General features: G+C 39.7%; 1 protein-coding gene across 1 annotated transcript; it reads right to left on the bottom strand.

Annotated features, from left to right (window-relative positions):
* Window positions 1-655: 655 nt before the first annotated feature.
* Window positions 656-15,071, bottom strand: hyou1 (hypoxia up-regulated 1). The gene is made up of 24 exons (XM_058412228.1): window positions 14,781-15,071; window positions 13,793-13,865; window positions 13,445-13,538; window positions 13,262-13,340; window positions 13,022-13,176; window positions 11,389-11,465; window positions 11,096-11,277; window positions 10,878-10,993; window positions 10,082-10,268; window positions 9,277-9,411; window positions 9,087-9,169; window positions 8,386-8,518; window positions 8,095-8,282; window positions 6,956-7,094; window positions 6,775-6,832; window positions 6,603-6,679; window positions 5,497-5,676; window positions 5,163-5,356; window positions 4,941-5,028; window positions 4,136-4,392; window positions 3,777-3,861; window positions 3,427-3,664; window positions 3,191-3,292; window positions 656-2,347 (listed from the first exon to the last, which is right to left on the bottom strand). Exons 2-24 carry the CDS (start codon window positions 13,857-13,859, stop codon window positions 2,295-2,297), a joined length of 2,967 nt encoding a protein of 988 aa, XP_058268211.1. The 5' UTR covers window positions 13,860-13,865; window positions 14,781-15,071; the 3' UTR covers window positions 656-2,294.
* Window positions 15,072-16,040: the final 969 nt, after the last annotated feature.

The following is a 16,040-nucleotide window of genomic DNA, read 5'->3' as shown; positions in this document are numbered from 1 at the left end:
TCCTGGGGTTGGGCTTGGGCTCAAGTTCCTCCACACCAAACTCACTCATCCATGTCTTTATGGACCTTGCTTTGTGCACTGGTGTGCAGTCATGTTGGAACAGGAAGGGGTCATCCCCAAACTGTTCCCACAAAGTTGGGAGCATGAAATTGTCCAAAATGTCTTGGTATGAAGCTGAAGCATTAAGAGTTCCTTTCACTGGAACTAAAGGGCCGAGCCCAACCCCTGAATTCAAGGATTTGGAGGGTTTTACCCAAAACTTTTGACAATAGTGTATGAATCTAATAGAACTGATTTAGCATACAGTAGAAGAGGAAAGTCACAGTATGGAGGTACACCAGAAAAATCTGCAGGAATTTGTTTCAACATGGAAAAGAGCCTCAAAGGCATGTTTCCAACATCTGGTGGAAACCATGAAGCTGTTTTGCAGAACAAAGGGAAGGTCCTACCTAGTATTAGTGTTCCTAATTAAGTGATAATGTACTGCATATCTTCTACACAGATGATCCTGTTACAGACCATGCTGCTTCATGTTTGAGCTACAAAAATGATAAACTTTTTCTGTCCGGATAGACACTGAACCTCTTGTATGTGTACATTCCTGTGTATATTATATTCCAGAACAGTTATTGAAATGCATGACAAGACATGAAGAGAGATTTAAAAAAGATTTTATTAACAGCTTAGAAACAAAATATCCCTTTCCCAGACATTATATACTCTTTCCTCCACAGACCAGCAATATAAAGACAATGGAATGGTGATAAGAATGGGAACAGATGAAAAGGAGGAATTTGCACTTTTACTTTCTTGGAACAGCAAAGGCTCTCATGGGAAGAAGAAGGGGGGAAAAAAACCCAAGTTCCTTTAATGTCAGTGCAGTCAAATGAATCCCTGGAGATTCACTGGTTTTACGGGTGAGTGGGTGCAGTCCAAAAAAAAACAACAACTAAAGTTGGCGTGTTCATCAGTAGTTTTAACTTAAACTGACTGTCCAATATATTAGCTCATTCATGCAATTATTAAATCAGCCAATCACGTGACAGCAGCACAATGTATAAAATCATGAAGGTACAGTTCAAGAGCTTCAGTTAATGTTCATATTACACAAAAGTGTGGGGACGGGGGAATTCAAGCTCACTTAGTTAGTTGCTTGGACCATGGCATTGTTGCTTTCAGGGACTAGGGTGAATACTTCATCTGGGCCTTTCACAAAAAAAAAAAAAAAAAAAAATCTCTATGCAGAACTTTATAACCAACCGTTCATTCAGTGAGAGGCAGAAATTTTAAGCAGGAAAATGGCTGGAGTGAACCAAGCTGACAAGAAGCATATGATAACCCAAATAACTCTTTAAAACCATTGTTAGCAGAGAAGGATCTAGAACAACCAAGGAGACACTGGAGTTCCATTACGATGAGCCAAGAACAGTAAACTGAGGCTACAGTGGGTATAGGCTCACTGAAACTGAACCTAACTGAAATTTTTGGCTTATATCTACAAGATTTTAAGCACTGCAGCCACATGATCGGCTGGTTGGATAATTACACGCAGGAGCAGATGTATGGGTGTTCCTAATGAAGCAATTAGTCAGTGTATAATGCAAGACTGAATACTGAAGTGACATGAGCCACACACACAGTAACTGAATATAAACAAGGGCAAAAGTTCACATTTTTTTTGGTTATTGTATTCTACTGATACAGAATTCTGCATTACTTTACATATACACCGAAGCATAAGAAAAGCCCAGGAAAGGAATAGCCTTAAAAGAATTCTATTTCACATATTTGCCATCCTTTGTTTATGCAAATGATCTGAAATGTTAATTTTAGATGACACACTGGTGTTGAAAAGTTTCTTAAATCAGATCCAAATTCATCTTGTATCTTTTCTCAAATGCATTTACATTCTGCTCAATCCAGCACTAACATGTTAAAGTATTTCAGGACACCGTGAACATGGAGTGAGCTCATTCTATGTATGTGTAATCCCATAAGAAGTGCACACAGACTGAGGAAAATGCTGCAATGTGTACGTTCCAAACAGGCAGACGGGATTAACGCAGACTGCAGTTTTCTCGTGGACTTTCAAGTTGAATGTATTCAGTGTCAGTAGAGCACAGTTAACAAACGGAGAACTATTGAAGGAAAATGCTGACATTACCTAAAATTCTCTGACATATTCTCTTTGTGATGTGAGAAGAACAGATGGTATAAAAAAACGAAACAAAACAAAAAAGAACCTTTATCATAGTCAATAAATACGACAACACAAAAATGAGATGTTCCAGTTGTTATAATTCATCTCCTATATGGTTTTGTGAATCATCGTTGTTCCCTGTCGTTTCTGTAAAAAAAAGAAAAAAAGTAACACGTGTTTACACAAATATCATTTAAAAACACACACTAGCTTGTTTTTATCTGAAATTTCTTTCTATGTTAGTTGTCAGGGAATGAATAAAGCCTTAAATAGTATCTATCTGAGTCCAGTGTGATTTCTGTATTTGTAAGATTGTTTGTGTTTTTTTTAATGTATTTTACATGGTATTTTAGTATTATTTTGTTATATTCCTTCCTATTTAATCTCTATTACCCGTGTTCGTGGATACTGCTGGAAGCTGTGAATTTCCCTTTGGGATGAATAAAGTATCTATCTATCTATCTATCTATCTATCTATCTATCTATCTATCTATCTATCTATCTATCTATCTAGTCACATTTGGATTGGGTAATAAAAGGTCAACAAAGCCTGGTTTAGCTTTTATATGTGCAGCGCTTTCTATATCTGTAGGAAATACAGGGCATTAGACAAAGTAGCAGCCAGGAGACCAATAGTAATTCTCTACATTATGCTACTGCTGCCGGGATGGTGCTGTCAGTGCTGGGTTCTGCAAAATGTGGCACTTCTCATGATACCAGATGACCTTTTCCTATATAACTACGGAGTCACCATCATGTCTTCTGGCAAATTTTGAACATGATTTGATCCGCCTCATCAGATATCCATAAGGCTCAGCTGTGTGGTGTGACCAGGCTATGATAATCGTCTAAAACATCTCCCATCTGAGGTATGGAGTTACCATTAGCCTCTAGAAACGAAAGCAAAATTTTGCAAACATTCCCCTCACCAGAACTCGATCACTGTTCCAGTTTGTAACACCCTAAAGGTTTACATAATAAGAAAATTACCTTTTTTTTCTGTTTCTAGTGCTAGTGTTTGCTCGGTCTCAGCTTCTTTTTTATTCTCCTCAGTGGGAGGTTCCTCTGCTGGTTTCACTTCCTCAGCCCCATCTGGAACATTACAAAGATTTTTCAGGATGCACCAAATTTGAAGTAGGTAGAAACAGAAACAGAAAATGTAAGGAGTTAACAATACAGATGCAAGGCCTTACAAACAACCAGTATTTTTCTTTTACTGGACACACCTTTGGAAGGGATGACTTTCTCAGAGTCTGTGCTGTTAGTTTTACCATCAGAGCTGGTGGAGTTCTTGTCTTTAGGTTTTGGTTTGGGCTTTGGCTTTGCAAACTTGGCTTTGTTGAGCAGGTAGGTGACCTCTCGATCCAAGAGGGAGATTTTGGCCTCAATATCTTTAGATAGCAGTACAGGTTTCTCTGTAGGAGAGCGCTTCTCCTGCTCAGCCACGGTTTCATTTTTCCAAGTCTATCAATAATAAAATAAACATGAACAAAGAAGAGTACAAATAAGCTTAATATAAAAAGTATTTAAAAGCTCATATTTCAACAAGGAATGAGTAATATTGCTTATTGCATACCGTGGTCTCATTTATGACTCTCTCCAAAGTTTTCAGCTCAACTTCAGTAAAAATCTGGTCATCTCCTGAAATCATTTTAGCACCCCTATAGAGAAAGTCAATGCAATTGATTACATAAAAGCCAAACGTTTCATCGCATCATGTCAGATCAAACCCAGCAATACCATGATGACTTTTTTTTTTTTAATGTACTGAAATCTGAAGACCGTTAAAGCAAGTTTCAAAAATCTGAGTCTGTAAATCCTCCTTATCCTCATCTGGAGTAATTCAGGTGCAGCCACCACCTATTGTTTTAAGCAGTATACTAGCGAAAGATACGATTGTAGATTTGCTCTGTTTAAAATCACCCTAACACTCACTTCAGGAATATGGTAGAGTGGTTGAGCATGTTTTCAAGTGCTGCTAGTCTGTCTGGCCACTTTTTCCTCTCATCCACTCGAAAGAACATGGCTTTGCACAGCTTTTTCAGCTCAGTCAGCTTCTCCTTCAGCTCTTTGGTTCCTGCTGAATAGCCCTCATCATCCAACCATGCTGAAGCCTCACTAAGTTTGCTGGAGATTGCCTCCTTCTCCTCTTCAGTGACCACAGCCTGGTACTCATCCTGGTACAGCTTATCCTGTAGAAGGAGGAGGGAAAAGTCATTTATAAAATAATAACCCTGTTCTAAAATAACAAAATACAAAAAGTCAGTGCTATTTGGTTTGGTTTTATACCACATACAATTAAATGGGAAAAAGGGCATAATGACTTTCATTCCTTGACCAAAAATATGAAAAAGGTATAAAAGCCTATGCTTAGTGTATTTAGAAATCACAACAATCATCCATATGTGCAAAAAAACCCCAAACAACTGGACATTGACCAAGACCATCTGAAGACATTCTCAAGACAAGATATGCAAGTCTACACCAACGCATGATTGCTATTTTCTCACCTACCTAAATGAACTGCACCAAGGAGGCAAATGCAACACAGGGTTCAAATCAAATGGCTAAGATTTCATTAGTGAAATCACCCTAAATTATTCAGGCCATAAAATCCAAGACTTTTAACATCCTGGTACAAAAGTACTGGAAAACAACGTTGAAGCTCTATTATTAGATCTGATATTAAATATCAGCATACTCATCACCATAATCATTAGCTGAGTGCAACAAGTTATACCTGAGTCTCAAAGACAAATGCCTCCAGGCTGTTTAGTGATTTCTCCCTCTCCTGTTTTTCCAGATCTCGATCCGTCAGATCCTGCAACCTGATATAAAAGAGCAGGAAATGGTGATCATGTAATCAAGAGCATCATAAAAAATGATCACATACTTTCTCATCCTTGGCACACACAATGAACATCCATCTGGCTTGTACAAGACAGACACTTCAAACACGTACTTCTTTTTGGAGTCTTCGATGTCTTCTAGGCTAGGATTAGGCACATCATTAACCTCCAGCTCCACTCCAATGTCTACTGAGATTTTGCTCTTTTTCTGGGGTTTAGGTTTCTTCTCTGCCTCCTTTTCTTCCTCCTTTGCTCCGTCTGCTTTTCCGTCATCAGATTTTTCTGACGTCTCAGCCTCCTTCTCTGCCTGTGTAATAAGGATTTAGTATTTTTAGAAGCCATTTTTTAAATAAAGCAACCAGAAGTTCTTTAAATGTACATGACATTTGCAAAGGAATGCGCTATATTTAGAGAAGAATCATTACAGATAAAATCAAGCTTGCTTACCTGAGGCTCCTCTTTTTCAGAGCCCTCATCAGAATTCTTCTCCTCAGTCTGAGGCTCTTCTTTGCTTTTCTCTCCCTGGCTTTTCTCCTCCGTCTCAGATTGCTCTTGGGCAGCCTCATCAGTCTTTTCTACTGTCTCTTCCTGGTCTTTTCCAGCTTCAGGAGGAACTTCCTCTTCATCCTGAAACACATCATGATTTTGAATTACACTGCTGAGACAGGGGTGGACTGACGACTGAGGGGACAACATGGCACCATTTATTCTCACTAAAAGGTTAAATTTGGTTAAATTGAATCGAGTCGCCATGTACTGAGAGTCTCTGCAGTAGATCAAAACTGGACCCGGAGCATGAGCTGTAAATGTGGCCAGTCAGACAACGCGTCCACCTCTCACCAGCACATACGTTATTACCTATACCTTAAATATTAAGTAAAATGTCTAAAATGTAGTCAAAACTACATTATATTCAACAACCTAAATTAAAAAAAAATAAGCAACCTTAAATGATGGCAGCAGAACGGTCAGTAGCTTTAGGTGATTGTTGTGAATGAGGCTCAACTGTCATGTCAAAACTGTTAATTACCTTGCCCTTTTAATTACCATCAAATAACTCCTTTAAAATGCATTCATTGTATAAAACCAGTGTGACCAAGTTATATAATTACTGGAGATTTCCAGAACTTGAAATGTGTGTTCCAACTTGGCTTGTGTTCTACTGACTTACAGGGGAAAGTATTAGTAGTACTACAGTCTACCACTAGAGGGCCTCATTTTTAAACTGCTGCTACAAAATCCACCATCATCTAAAGTTTTTGGTGTGTGGACAAAATAGACTGGGTTAAGCGTTTACTTGCCCACTGGGCTAGTGCAGGGGGAAGGCAAGGTCGGTCCTGAAGAGCCGCTGTCCTGCAGGTTTTAGCTCCATCCCTGAAAGAAAACCTCACCTGTCTGTAGGCTTAAAATCCTGAAGACACTCATTAGATTGTTCAGGTGTGTTTGATTAGGGTTGGAGCTAAACTCTCCAGGACCGAAGTTGACCGATTTCTAATTGTTTCATCCCTGTTGAGGACTAGTCTACACAAAGAGTTGTTAATGCTGATCTGTACCTGTACTGGTTCTGTCACATTAGCAGTAGGCTCTGTGCTGCCACCTCCAAACAGGCTGGAAATCGTGTTTCCCAGTTCTTTAAGGACAAAGAAAATATTTGTATCAACATAGTAAAACATGCATATATAACAGGGAACTTGACAAGAAAAACGGGCAAACATCAAAACCTACTAGTGAGGGTCGATTCTTCCTCTTTCTCCTCTACGACAGTTTCGAACACAGACTCAACCTGCAACATGTTTCCTGTTGTCAGTATTTACAACTCCATAAAACTGTTATTACAGAAACATCATTAATCAGAACTATAATAGAATGAAGTTGAGCAAGAGAGAGAGAGAGAGAAAGCGCTGACCCGGTCTAAAATGAGCAAACCACTCTCGTCCATGTTGAAATGCGCCTTGATGCCTTTGGACTCGGCGTCGGAGTGCTTCTTAAAGCTGTCTCCTACTCCAGACAGCTTCACCGTGGTCAGGTTCACAGAGCCGAACATCCTGATAGAAAATAACTGTTAGTCGATCTTAGTTGATCTCTAAGATTTTTCTATTTTAAAAATCATACACAAGTAGCTAAACTGAACTATCAGATGCCCTGTTGTGGCCTATTGAAATCACAGTGTTATTATTATTAAGGTATTAACATATTGGACCAGACTGGGAAAGGGAAGATTCAAAAACTTCATACATTTTTTTTTTTATTTACTCTCACTGGTCTGATCAGTGAACTGACATAAGTAAGTAATAAATATATTATTAAGTATTAAATGACAGAATTTATGTTTATTGTCATCTTCGTAGCAACAGCCAAAAGTAGTAATATGAAACATCACTTCTTCTTCCGGCTTTTTCTTTCAGGGGTGGCCACAGCGAATCATCTCTCTCCACCTATCCCTATCTTCTGCATCCTCAACACTTGTACCCACTAGCTTCATATCCTCATTTACTACATCCATATACCTCCTCTTTGCCTCCTGCCTGGCAGCTCCATGTCCAACATTCTCCTACCAATATAGTCACTCTCCCTCCTCTGGACATGTCCAAACCATCTTAATCTGGTCTCCTAACATTGTCCCCCAAACATCCAACATGTGCTGTCCCTCTGATGTCCTTGTTCCTAATCCTGTCCAACCGTGTCACTCCCAAAGAGAACCTCAACATCTTCAGCTCTGCTACCTCCAGCTCTGACTCCTGTCTCTTCCTCAGTGACACTGTCTCTGAACCATACAGCACGGCCGGTCTCACCACTGTCTTGTACAATACGAAACACCACTATAAACCAAAACAGATTCATAAACTCATTATTGTTAAGCATTAAAATGTAGCAATTGTTGCCATTTTGTAAGGCGAGTTGCTTCATAAGTGAAGAATTTTACATAGACAGATCTTCGCAAAATTTAGTTATATGTCCTTGCTATACTGACTTCATATTTTCTTCTTGAATGATCATGCACATGCAGTTGTGATTGCTTTTCTTCCTCATGCAGTAAAAACTCACTTCTTATCCTCTTGGTTGAGGAAGCTGAGGTCACCGTAGTTAATGTTGAAAGTGAAGTCATCAGTGTAACGGTTGAAGGTGATGACTTTACGCTGGGGATATGGCGCCATCCTCTGAAACAGAATGCGCTTGTTGTGCTTGATTCCCTTCGCGCCTTCCTCTTCGTCGGTTTCACGGCTAAATTCCACCTAAGCAGAGACAAGGAAAATGTTAAGATCGTAATTATCAGAAATGCAATGAAGTGCCGTCAAGCATCATTCAACATCAGATTTAAAAACATTGTTCGTTTACCTGTATTGGAAAGACGGCAGCGTCTCGGATCAGGAAGGGTTTGACCTTAAATGCTTTACTCAGAGCTGCGGCCTGGTACACGGCACCCATAGCTGCTGCCTCGTCAGCATTTATGTTCTTTCCCAGCTCATCTCTGCACGGAATAGGATGGGTTCCAACATGACAGTACTGAACAATTTTTTAATACTATTTCCAAAAGCCATTTTGTTTTGCATATGTAAACACAAAGCAAACCTGTGCTAGCGTTAGTAGTGGCAGCTAAGGAAAAACCCTTTACGTGGTAAATTTCTGCTAAATTCTATTATAAATGGATTTAAAAACTACAGCTTTCCTGATAAGAAACACATTCTCTTACACATACATTAACAGTATTTTAAACTCTGTTCACCTCCGAATGTGGTGCAGTGGAGATACTCCGTATGTGATTATAAACTGAATTGTTTAGACTTGTGTCCCTCATGCTATAGCAGATTCAAGAATTTGATCAAAGCCTGGCATTCACATATGGCTAAGGAAATGTAAAGGTAAGATTAAAAAGTAAAATAAAGTCCATGTTGTTTCGGGGAAATATATTTACGGTGTCAAATATGTTGAAATATATATCCCAATTTGTTAAGCTGTTTACTAAAATTAAGCCACGTGAATTGGTTTTTCCATATGAACATATAATCTGCAACTAGGAATGAACCAGGAAAACCTACTTTTTTGTTGCTTTAAGAAGCATTTCCTGCACTTTGGGAACTCGAGTGGCTCCTCCAACCAGAATGACTTGTTCAATCTCATCCTGCAACACCAAATGAAGTGTTTACATTAAAAGCATGAGCTGTGAAATGCACACACTGGATCGATAGGTAGCTGGATTGATGAAAAATGCTATGTAGAGGTTCTTACCAAAGACATCTCAGAAACAGCAAGTGCCTGCTGCACTGGTACTGCCACTCGGTCAAACAGATCAGAACACAGAGCCTCAAACTCGGCACGGGTCACCTTCGCCTTAAAGTCGATATCGTCCATCAACCCCTCAATCTGGAAGGGAGAGCAGAAAAAGCTTCAAAGACTACTCCTTTGATTATCAAGTACATATGTCAAGTAAAATGAATTGGAAATGACTAGTTTTCCCTGATTTCTAAAATTTCAGAGATGTTTCTTTATTGGCAAACAGTAAGTGAATATGTGTGTGTTTATGTATGCATCCTGCATAAGTATACCAGGCATAACATTATGACCACCTGCCGAATATCGTGTTGGTCCCCCTTTTCTGCCCAAACACAACAAACTGTATTCTGACACCTTTCTATCAGAACCAGCATTAACTTTTTCGTGCACCAGTGAGTCTTGACCAATAACCCTGTCGCCGGTACACCACTGTTCCTTCTTTGGACCACTTTTGATAGATACTGACCACTGCAGACCAGGAACACCCCACAAGAGCTGCAGATGCTCTGGAGATGCTCTGATCCAGTGGTCTAGCCATCACAATTTAGCCCCTGTCAAACTCGCTCAAATCCTTACACTTGTCCATTTTTCCTGCTTCTAACACATCAACTTTGAGGACAAAATGTTCACTTGCTGCCACATATATATTCCACCCACTAACAGGTGCCATGATGAGGAGATCATCAGTCTTATTCACTTCACCTGGCACTGCTTATAATGTTATGCCTGACCGTGTGAATAATGCATAACCCCTTCGTACCTGAGCTGCATGTTCAGCATTTGCGCTCAGCACCGTCTTGAGTCTTTGTGCCTCCTTCAGCAGCTTGGCCATGGCACGTGCGTTCTCCGTTACATCTTTCTTTGATTTCTTTTGCTCATTGAAGAGTTTGGCGAGATGGTCCCTTAGTCTCAGCTCCATTTCAAACCCCCCAAGAGTCCTATCAAATCTAAACAGAGAAGACAACAATACTGTTCAACAGAGGCACATGTACTGTACATTAAATCAGTTACATGACTTTTATTACTCCCCACTCTATGTGTCTGCCAAATTGAAACCAGCATATTAACCAACCCATGTTATCCAGTGCTTCTTTAGTCAAAAATGTTAGCAGTTTGAATGATTATTCACTGAGCTGAAAATGAGCATTGTCTCAAATTTAATAAGAGTGTTCTTAATCCAAAATTATTCATTATACAGTATTGTGCAGCAATGTCAGTCAATTCAGTTGCATTTTTTCCCTAACTAGTAGTGTTGCTAAACACTGCATAGTTTCATTTTATTAGTGAAGACAAGATATATTTTAACGTCATCTTGCGTCAAGTCACCGTCCTTCTGTCAGTTCAAAGTGAATCAAGTCACTAAACCCAGATCCTGAAAGCAAATCCCAAAGCTTAGAGGTGATTCCACAATTCGGTAATAATCCACAAAAATTGGAAAAAAAATACATAATTGTTAGTTATAGTCCTAAAAAAAACCCACAAGTCTCAATTATTGGAACCCTTTGCAAACATTAATACTAGTGCAATAAAATGTCAGCATGGTGTGAAACACTAACCCGACTCCACGGATCTGCAGCTGAGGCTGTGTGCCTGTCTCTTTGGTTTTTACTGTCTGGTAAGTGACTATAGTTGCTGTTGTACTGCCTGATCCCATGTCATAAAACATCACGTTCTGTTTAGAGGGGGGAAAAAAAAAGGAGACAACATTAAGAGACTGAACACCAAAATTTTTTTGTTTTCCTTCCTGTCTGCTTGCTTGCTTAATTCGAGGTACCTGGGCAGTTGAGTTGATGTCTTTCCTCCTGAAGAGTCCATAGTTCAAAGCTACAGCTGTATTGTCATTAATAAGCTGAAGGACCTTCAAACCTGCAATCTGAGCAGCCCGCAGGACTGCCCTACGTTCTGCCTGGTTAAAAAAAGCTGGAACGGTGATAACCGTGTCTTTAATGGGTTGTTCTGTGAAGACAAATGTACAAAGTGCCATCCTTAGGTTCCGGTATCACAGCTTGGCACACTAGTATTTTGCAGAAAAGCAAACACAGACAAATCCGATTTGAATAGGCAAACCTGCAAAGTCCTCAGCCAGGCCACGAGAGTAGTTCAGCACCATGCCCACAAGCTCCTCTGGTGTATACTGCATCTCCCTATGGAATAAAAAAGAAGCAATATGGGCAAATGACACATTTAGACTACTCATCAATTCCTTTAATGAGTAATTCTGATAAATTAATATACTCCACCAGCTTTATATAAACAATTATACACCATGTATAAATATTTAATTACAGAAATCAGTGCTCAGAAACAACAGCACAATAATGATGCTCATTAAAAAAAAAAGTCCACCAAATAATTACTCAGTGTTTAACCATCCCAGGCATCCCTAAGAATGCCCTTAGTTAATTTAACACCATTTTATTGTCTGTATCTCACCATAGCAGCTGGCAGAGTCAACCGTTTAAGATCATACATTTTTGCCCATTTCTGTTTGCGAGTTTCTAGGCAGCTAGCTACACTCAGTGCTCAGGCACCTGACGACACCTGACAAAATACTGAAAGATTACTTTCAACAGATTCCATTGTTTCAAGATAAGGTGCCATTTTCACTTTTTTAGCATGCTCTTTTAACATTTTCAAAAGAACTATTTTGCGAATATTTTAATTCTGAACACTATTAATATAGGCTGAATGTGGATTGTGCCTTAAATGAGTCAATAATGCATTCTGAAATTCAGAAATACATTCTGTGCCGGAATTCCACACAGAATGCACAGGTGCATCTCACTTATCCACTTAACTCCACAAATGAAGTGGTGATTTTATTAGGCACATATTAGTGATCATGTTTAAAAGTAGCTAGGTTCAAAATCCATTTTGCTTCGTATTCAAATGAGACATTTATATTCAATCATTTAGTATTCTAATCACATGCATTACATTATAACAAGGCTGCAAATACTTCAACTTTATTGTTTCTCATTGTTCCATTTGCTGATTGAAGATAGTTTGTTTAAAAGCTTAATGACATAATGGATTTTTTAAAATTATTTAATGCATATCCAAGGAGCAGCAGTAGTGTACTTCAGAAGCAAAAGGTACACAAAGTTTCTGGAGAAACAGGATGCTTCAGATATTTTTTTTAAAACACCCACATCTATTATATTGCTGTACAATAACATAATACGATTTTATATTAATTTTAAATATATTTTTAATATTTACATTTTTTTAAACATTTAATAATTATATTGAGATTATCATCAGACCCATTGTAAGGACTGCTCAGGCATTACTCCTAGTTTTTGTCTCTATCCCCTGGTTAATTTAGCCCTTTGAAAACACAGACTAAAATATTTAAAGAAGGTTTATTTTTATTAAAAGCCTAAGCTTGATGTTTTTCTCTGTTTTTGAGCCATTTCTGTATAAACTCTATAGACTGAGGAAACCCAGGAGAGATACACTCTCTGCCATCAACAACCATTTCACAGATCACACCTTTCCCCCATTCTGATGTCTGATATAAACATTAACACAAGCTCTTGATCTGAACCTGCTTGATTTTATGCACTGGGCCACTACCACATGACTGAATGATTAGATAACTTCATAAACATGCAGTTGTTCCTAATAAACTTAGTCAGTGAGTGTATATTCAAACACAGTACAAACAATGCATATAAATGGGAAGGACATTACTCACTCAGAGTATTTGAAATACACTGTTCCCCTCTTCTCTTCTTGGAGTAGCTGGTGTTCAGGAAAGTGTTTCTGATACTGCTCAACCTGTAGGTTATCTGCAGTCTTTCCCAAGAGGCTCTGGAGATACCTGTACACCACTTTGGGATTTTTCACCGACTGAAATGAGTACACATTGAAATTCACTGTTCGACTGGATTTAAACTTAGAAATGCTTTTCAAAAACTGTCCCAAATGGACTCACCACTCCTATAGCGCCGTCTCCAAAAAGTCGTTCATTTTCCTTTAAGCATACAGCCACTGGAGTTTTCCTTCTGGACTCCCTGAAGAAAACAAACAATACAAATATATTACTGACTTTTAACGAGAAAAGGAGAACATGCTGGATGAAGGTCTTCATTACCAACAAAAACGTTAGGTTTCGTACTTGTTCAGAGCGATTTCCATCGGCACACCGGGCTTAACTATAGCTACTTTCATCCATTCACTTCCCAGGTCTACGGACATCACAGCAACTGAAGCTGTTTAACAGAAGAGAGTGATGATTACGAGACTTTTCAGTTCAGCAAAATGCAAAATCTTAGAACTTGGGTAATCCCTGTTTAATTTTATTGAACAAGTAAGCTATAACAGTGTATGCACAGCAATTATTATGATCGCAAACATCCAGAATCTTGTAATATAGCTTGTGACCAATTGGAGTTTGTTTTCTAGCATGAGATCTTTCATTCTGGTGACAAATCTAAGCCTCAGATGGTTGTAGTTTGTGCTTCACCTGTTGGAGAAGGAAGGAGTGCTATGGCGAGGCAAACCAACGCCAATAACGCCAGCTTTTCCCTCATTGTAACCTGAAAGAAAAAGGAAAACAGAACAGCTATTAGTCTTCAGTACAGCTCGAGCAGTCTATGTCATGTTCGCTTAAGCCACGCAAATAACTCAAAATGGTGATCATAGTGACGCAGTCAGTCATGAGTACCCATGGTTCTGTCATTACATCATCCGGTTCAGGCCTTGATTTCTGATTTCCCAACTCATGCACACCTGCTAATAAACCAATCACTTAAAGCTGTGCTGGACAGCCTAGCTGAAAACACCTGATCTAAGATGCACATGCTATGCATAAGCATGCATATGCAAGAACTGATCTGGGGTCAGGATAAAATAGCAACTTCCCCTATTCTCCTTTCAAACACGTGGACTTGATTACAATGTACACATTTAGCGTTCTAACACGGATATGGCTCTGATGCGAGATGTATTAGTGATCAGACACAGGCATGGGCAGATTGTTGACTGTTAACTTCTAAACGCAAGCGAACAGATCCATCCCCAGGTCAGCACTGGAGTGTGGAAACTTCTGGTCCTGTTGCCTTTGTCTAATAGTGACGCACACAAAGCTGATAGCCGGATCCTGAAGGCAGGGGCGCCACCACAGCTCCACATTAAAACCCGAGGCTTTAAGTCGATTACACAAACCTAATGTTTATTAGACAGAAGTCGAATGCTGGAGTGATCTAATGTAAACCTAACTGAGGAGCAGGAATAATCCAGCTAGCAGGTTGCGCTTAGCTAGCTAGCGGGTTCATAGACCAAAAAAAGGCACAAGCAAGCCTGGGATCGTATAACGCTGACTAGATCTGAAGATGGAAACCGGAAATATATTCATATACACGTTTATATTAACAGATCTGTACACAAATGCTAACGCAGCCATTGTCAAGTGTATAGCGCTCAAGCTAAATATATAATGGGGTGAAACTTACCTTGAGTGCTAGAAGTTTTTATATCAGAACTGGTGCAGGTGAAGCTTATTTGACAGCGTGGACAATAAGAAAAAGCTCTTCGTGCACTTCCCAGATTGAAACACTGCTCCCTGGTAAAATGTCAAATTAATGCCGATTGAGTGAAACCCATGCGGCGGCGGCGGTGTTTTATAGTCACGCTGCACAGCGTTGTCTTGATATCAGTGCTTACAGCAGTCACCGGCTCGTTGCAGCCACCGGGCCCTGGACGCGGCGTGATCTCATTGGATCCACACGCCTCGCTGTTCCGCGAGTTAAGCGCTGACCCGGTAGGCTGCCTGTCCCGCCCCTTCAGTGTTAAAACCCACTTCGCCGATTGGTCCACGTGCCAAACATATTTTGAATGGTCAGGCATTGCGCACACAGTCGTATTTGATTGGTCCACGTTAAAAGAAATGGGCGTACCGATAGCGTCGCAAACGTCTTACCAATTATTTATGCGACAATTTGTAGTTTATAGACGGTGCCTCGATGTAGTTTTTGTAGTATTGTATGGTAGCTACAGCACAGAACTGTCACATGGTCATAGTAACACCTTTATCACGTTTCCGCAGTAATTCTGTAATAATATTAATGGTTCAACAACCACATGGAGTAAGAATAAAGAAAATGAACCAATGACAAATTATTAGGTGTGTGTTTCTGCGTACACCGATCAGGCATAACATTATGACCACCTGACCCATCGAGGCATGGACTCCACTAGATCCCTAAAGGTGTGCTGTGGTGTCTGGCACCATGATGATAGCAGCAGATCCTTTGATTCTTCTAAGACGTGAGGTGGGGCCCATGGAGGCAACTTACAGGACTTTAAAGGAAACTTACAGGACTTACAGAACAAATGGATACGTTTGATAGATACTGACCACTGTAGACCGGGAACACCCCACAAGAGCTGCAGTTTTGGAGATGCTCTGATCCAGTGGTCTAGCCATCACAATTTAGCCCTTGTCAAACTCACTGAAATCCTTACGCTTGTCCATTTTTCCTGCTTCTAACACATCAACTTTGAGGACAAAATGTTCACTTGCTGCCTAATATATCCCACCCACTAACAGGTGCCATGATGAGATCATCAGTGTAATTCACTTTACCTCTCAGTGCTCATAATGTTATCCCTGATCGGTGTATAATCGGAATGGCCTACTGGAAGGACCTTCATCCTTTCCCTTCTAAAGCCTTTTAAAAATGCCCCCAAGTATAGTTTAGCACTGTGAATAG

This window comes from Hemibagrus wyckioides, linkage group LG16 (genome assembly GCF_019097595.1).
Source record: "Hemibagrus wyckioides isolate EC202008001 linkage group LG16, SWU_Hwy_1.0, whole genome shotgun sequence".
Lineage (NCBI taxonomy): Eukaryota > Metazoa > Chordata > Actinopteri > Siluriformes > Bagridae > Hemibagrus > Hemibagrus wyckioides.
The sequence above is the reverse complement of the archived record's forward strand: the minus strand, read 5'-3'. Positions and strand labels throughout refer to the sequence as shown.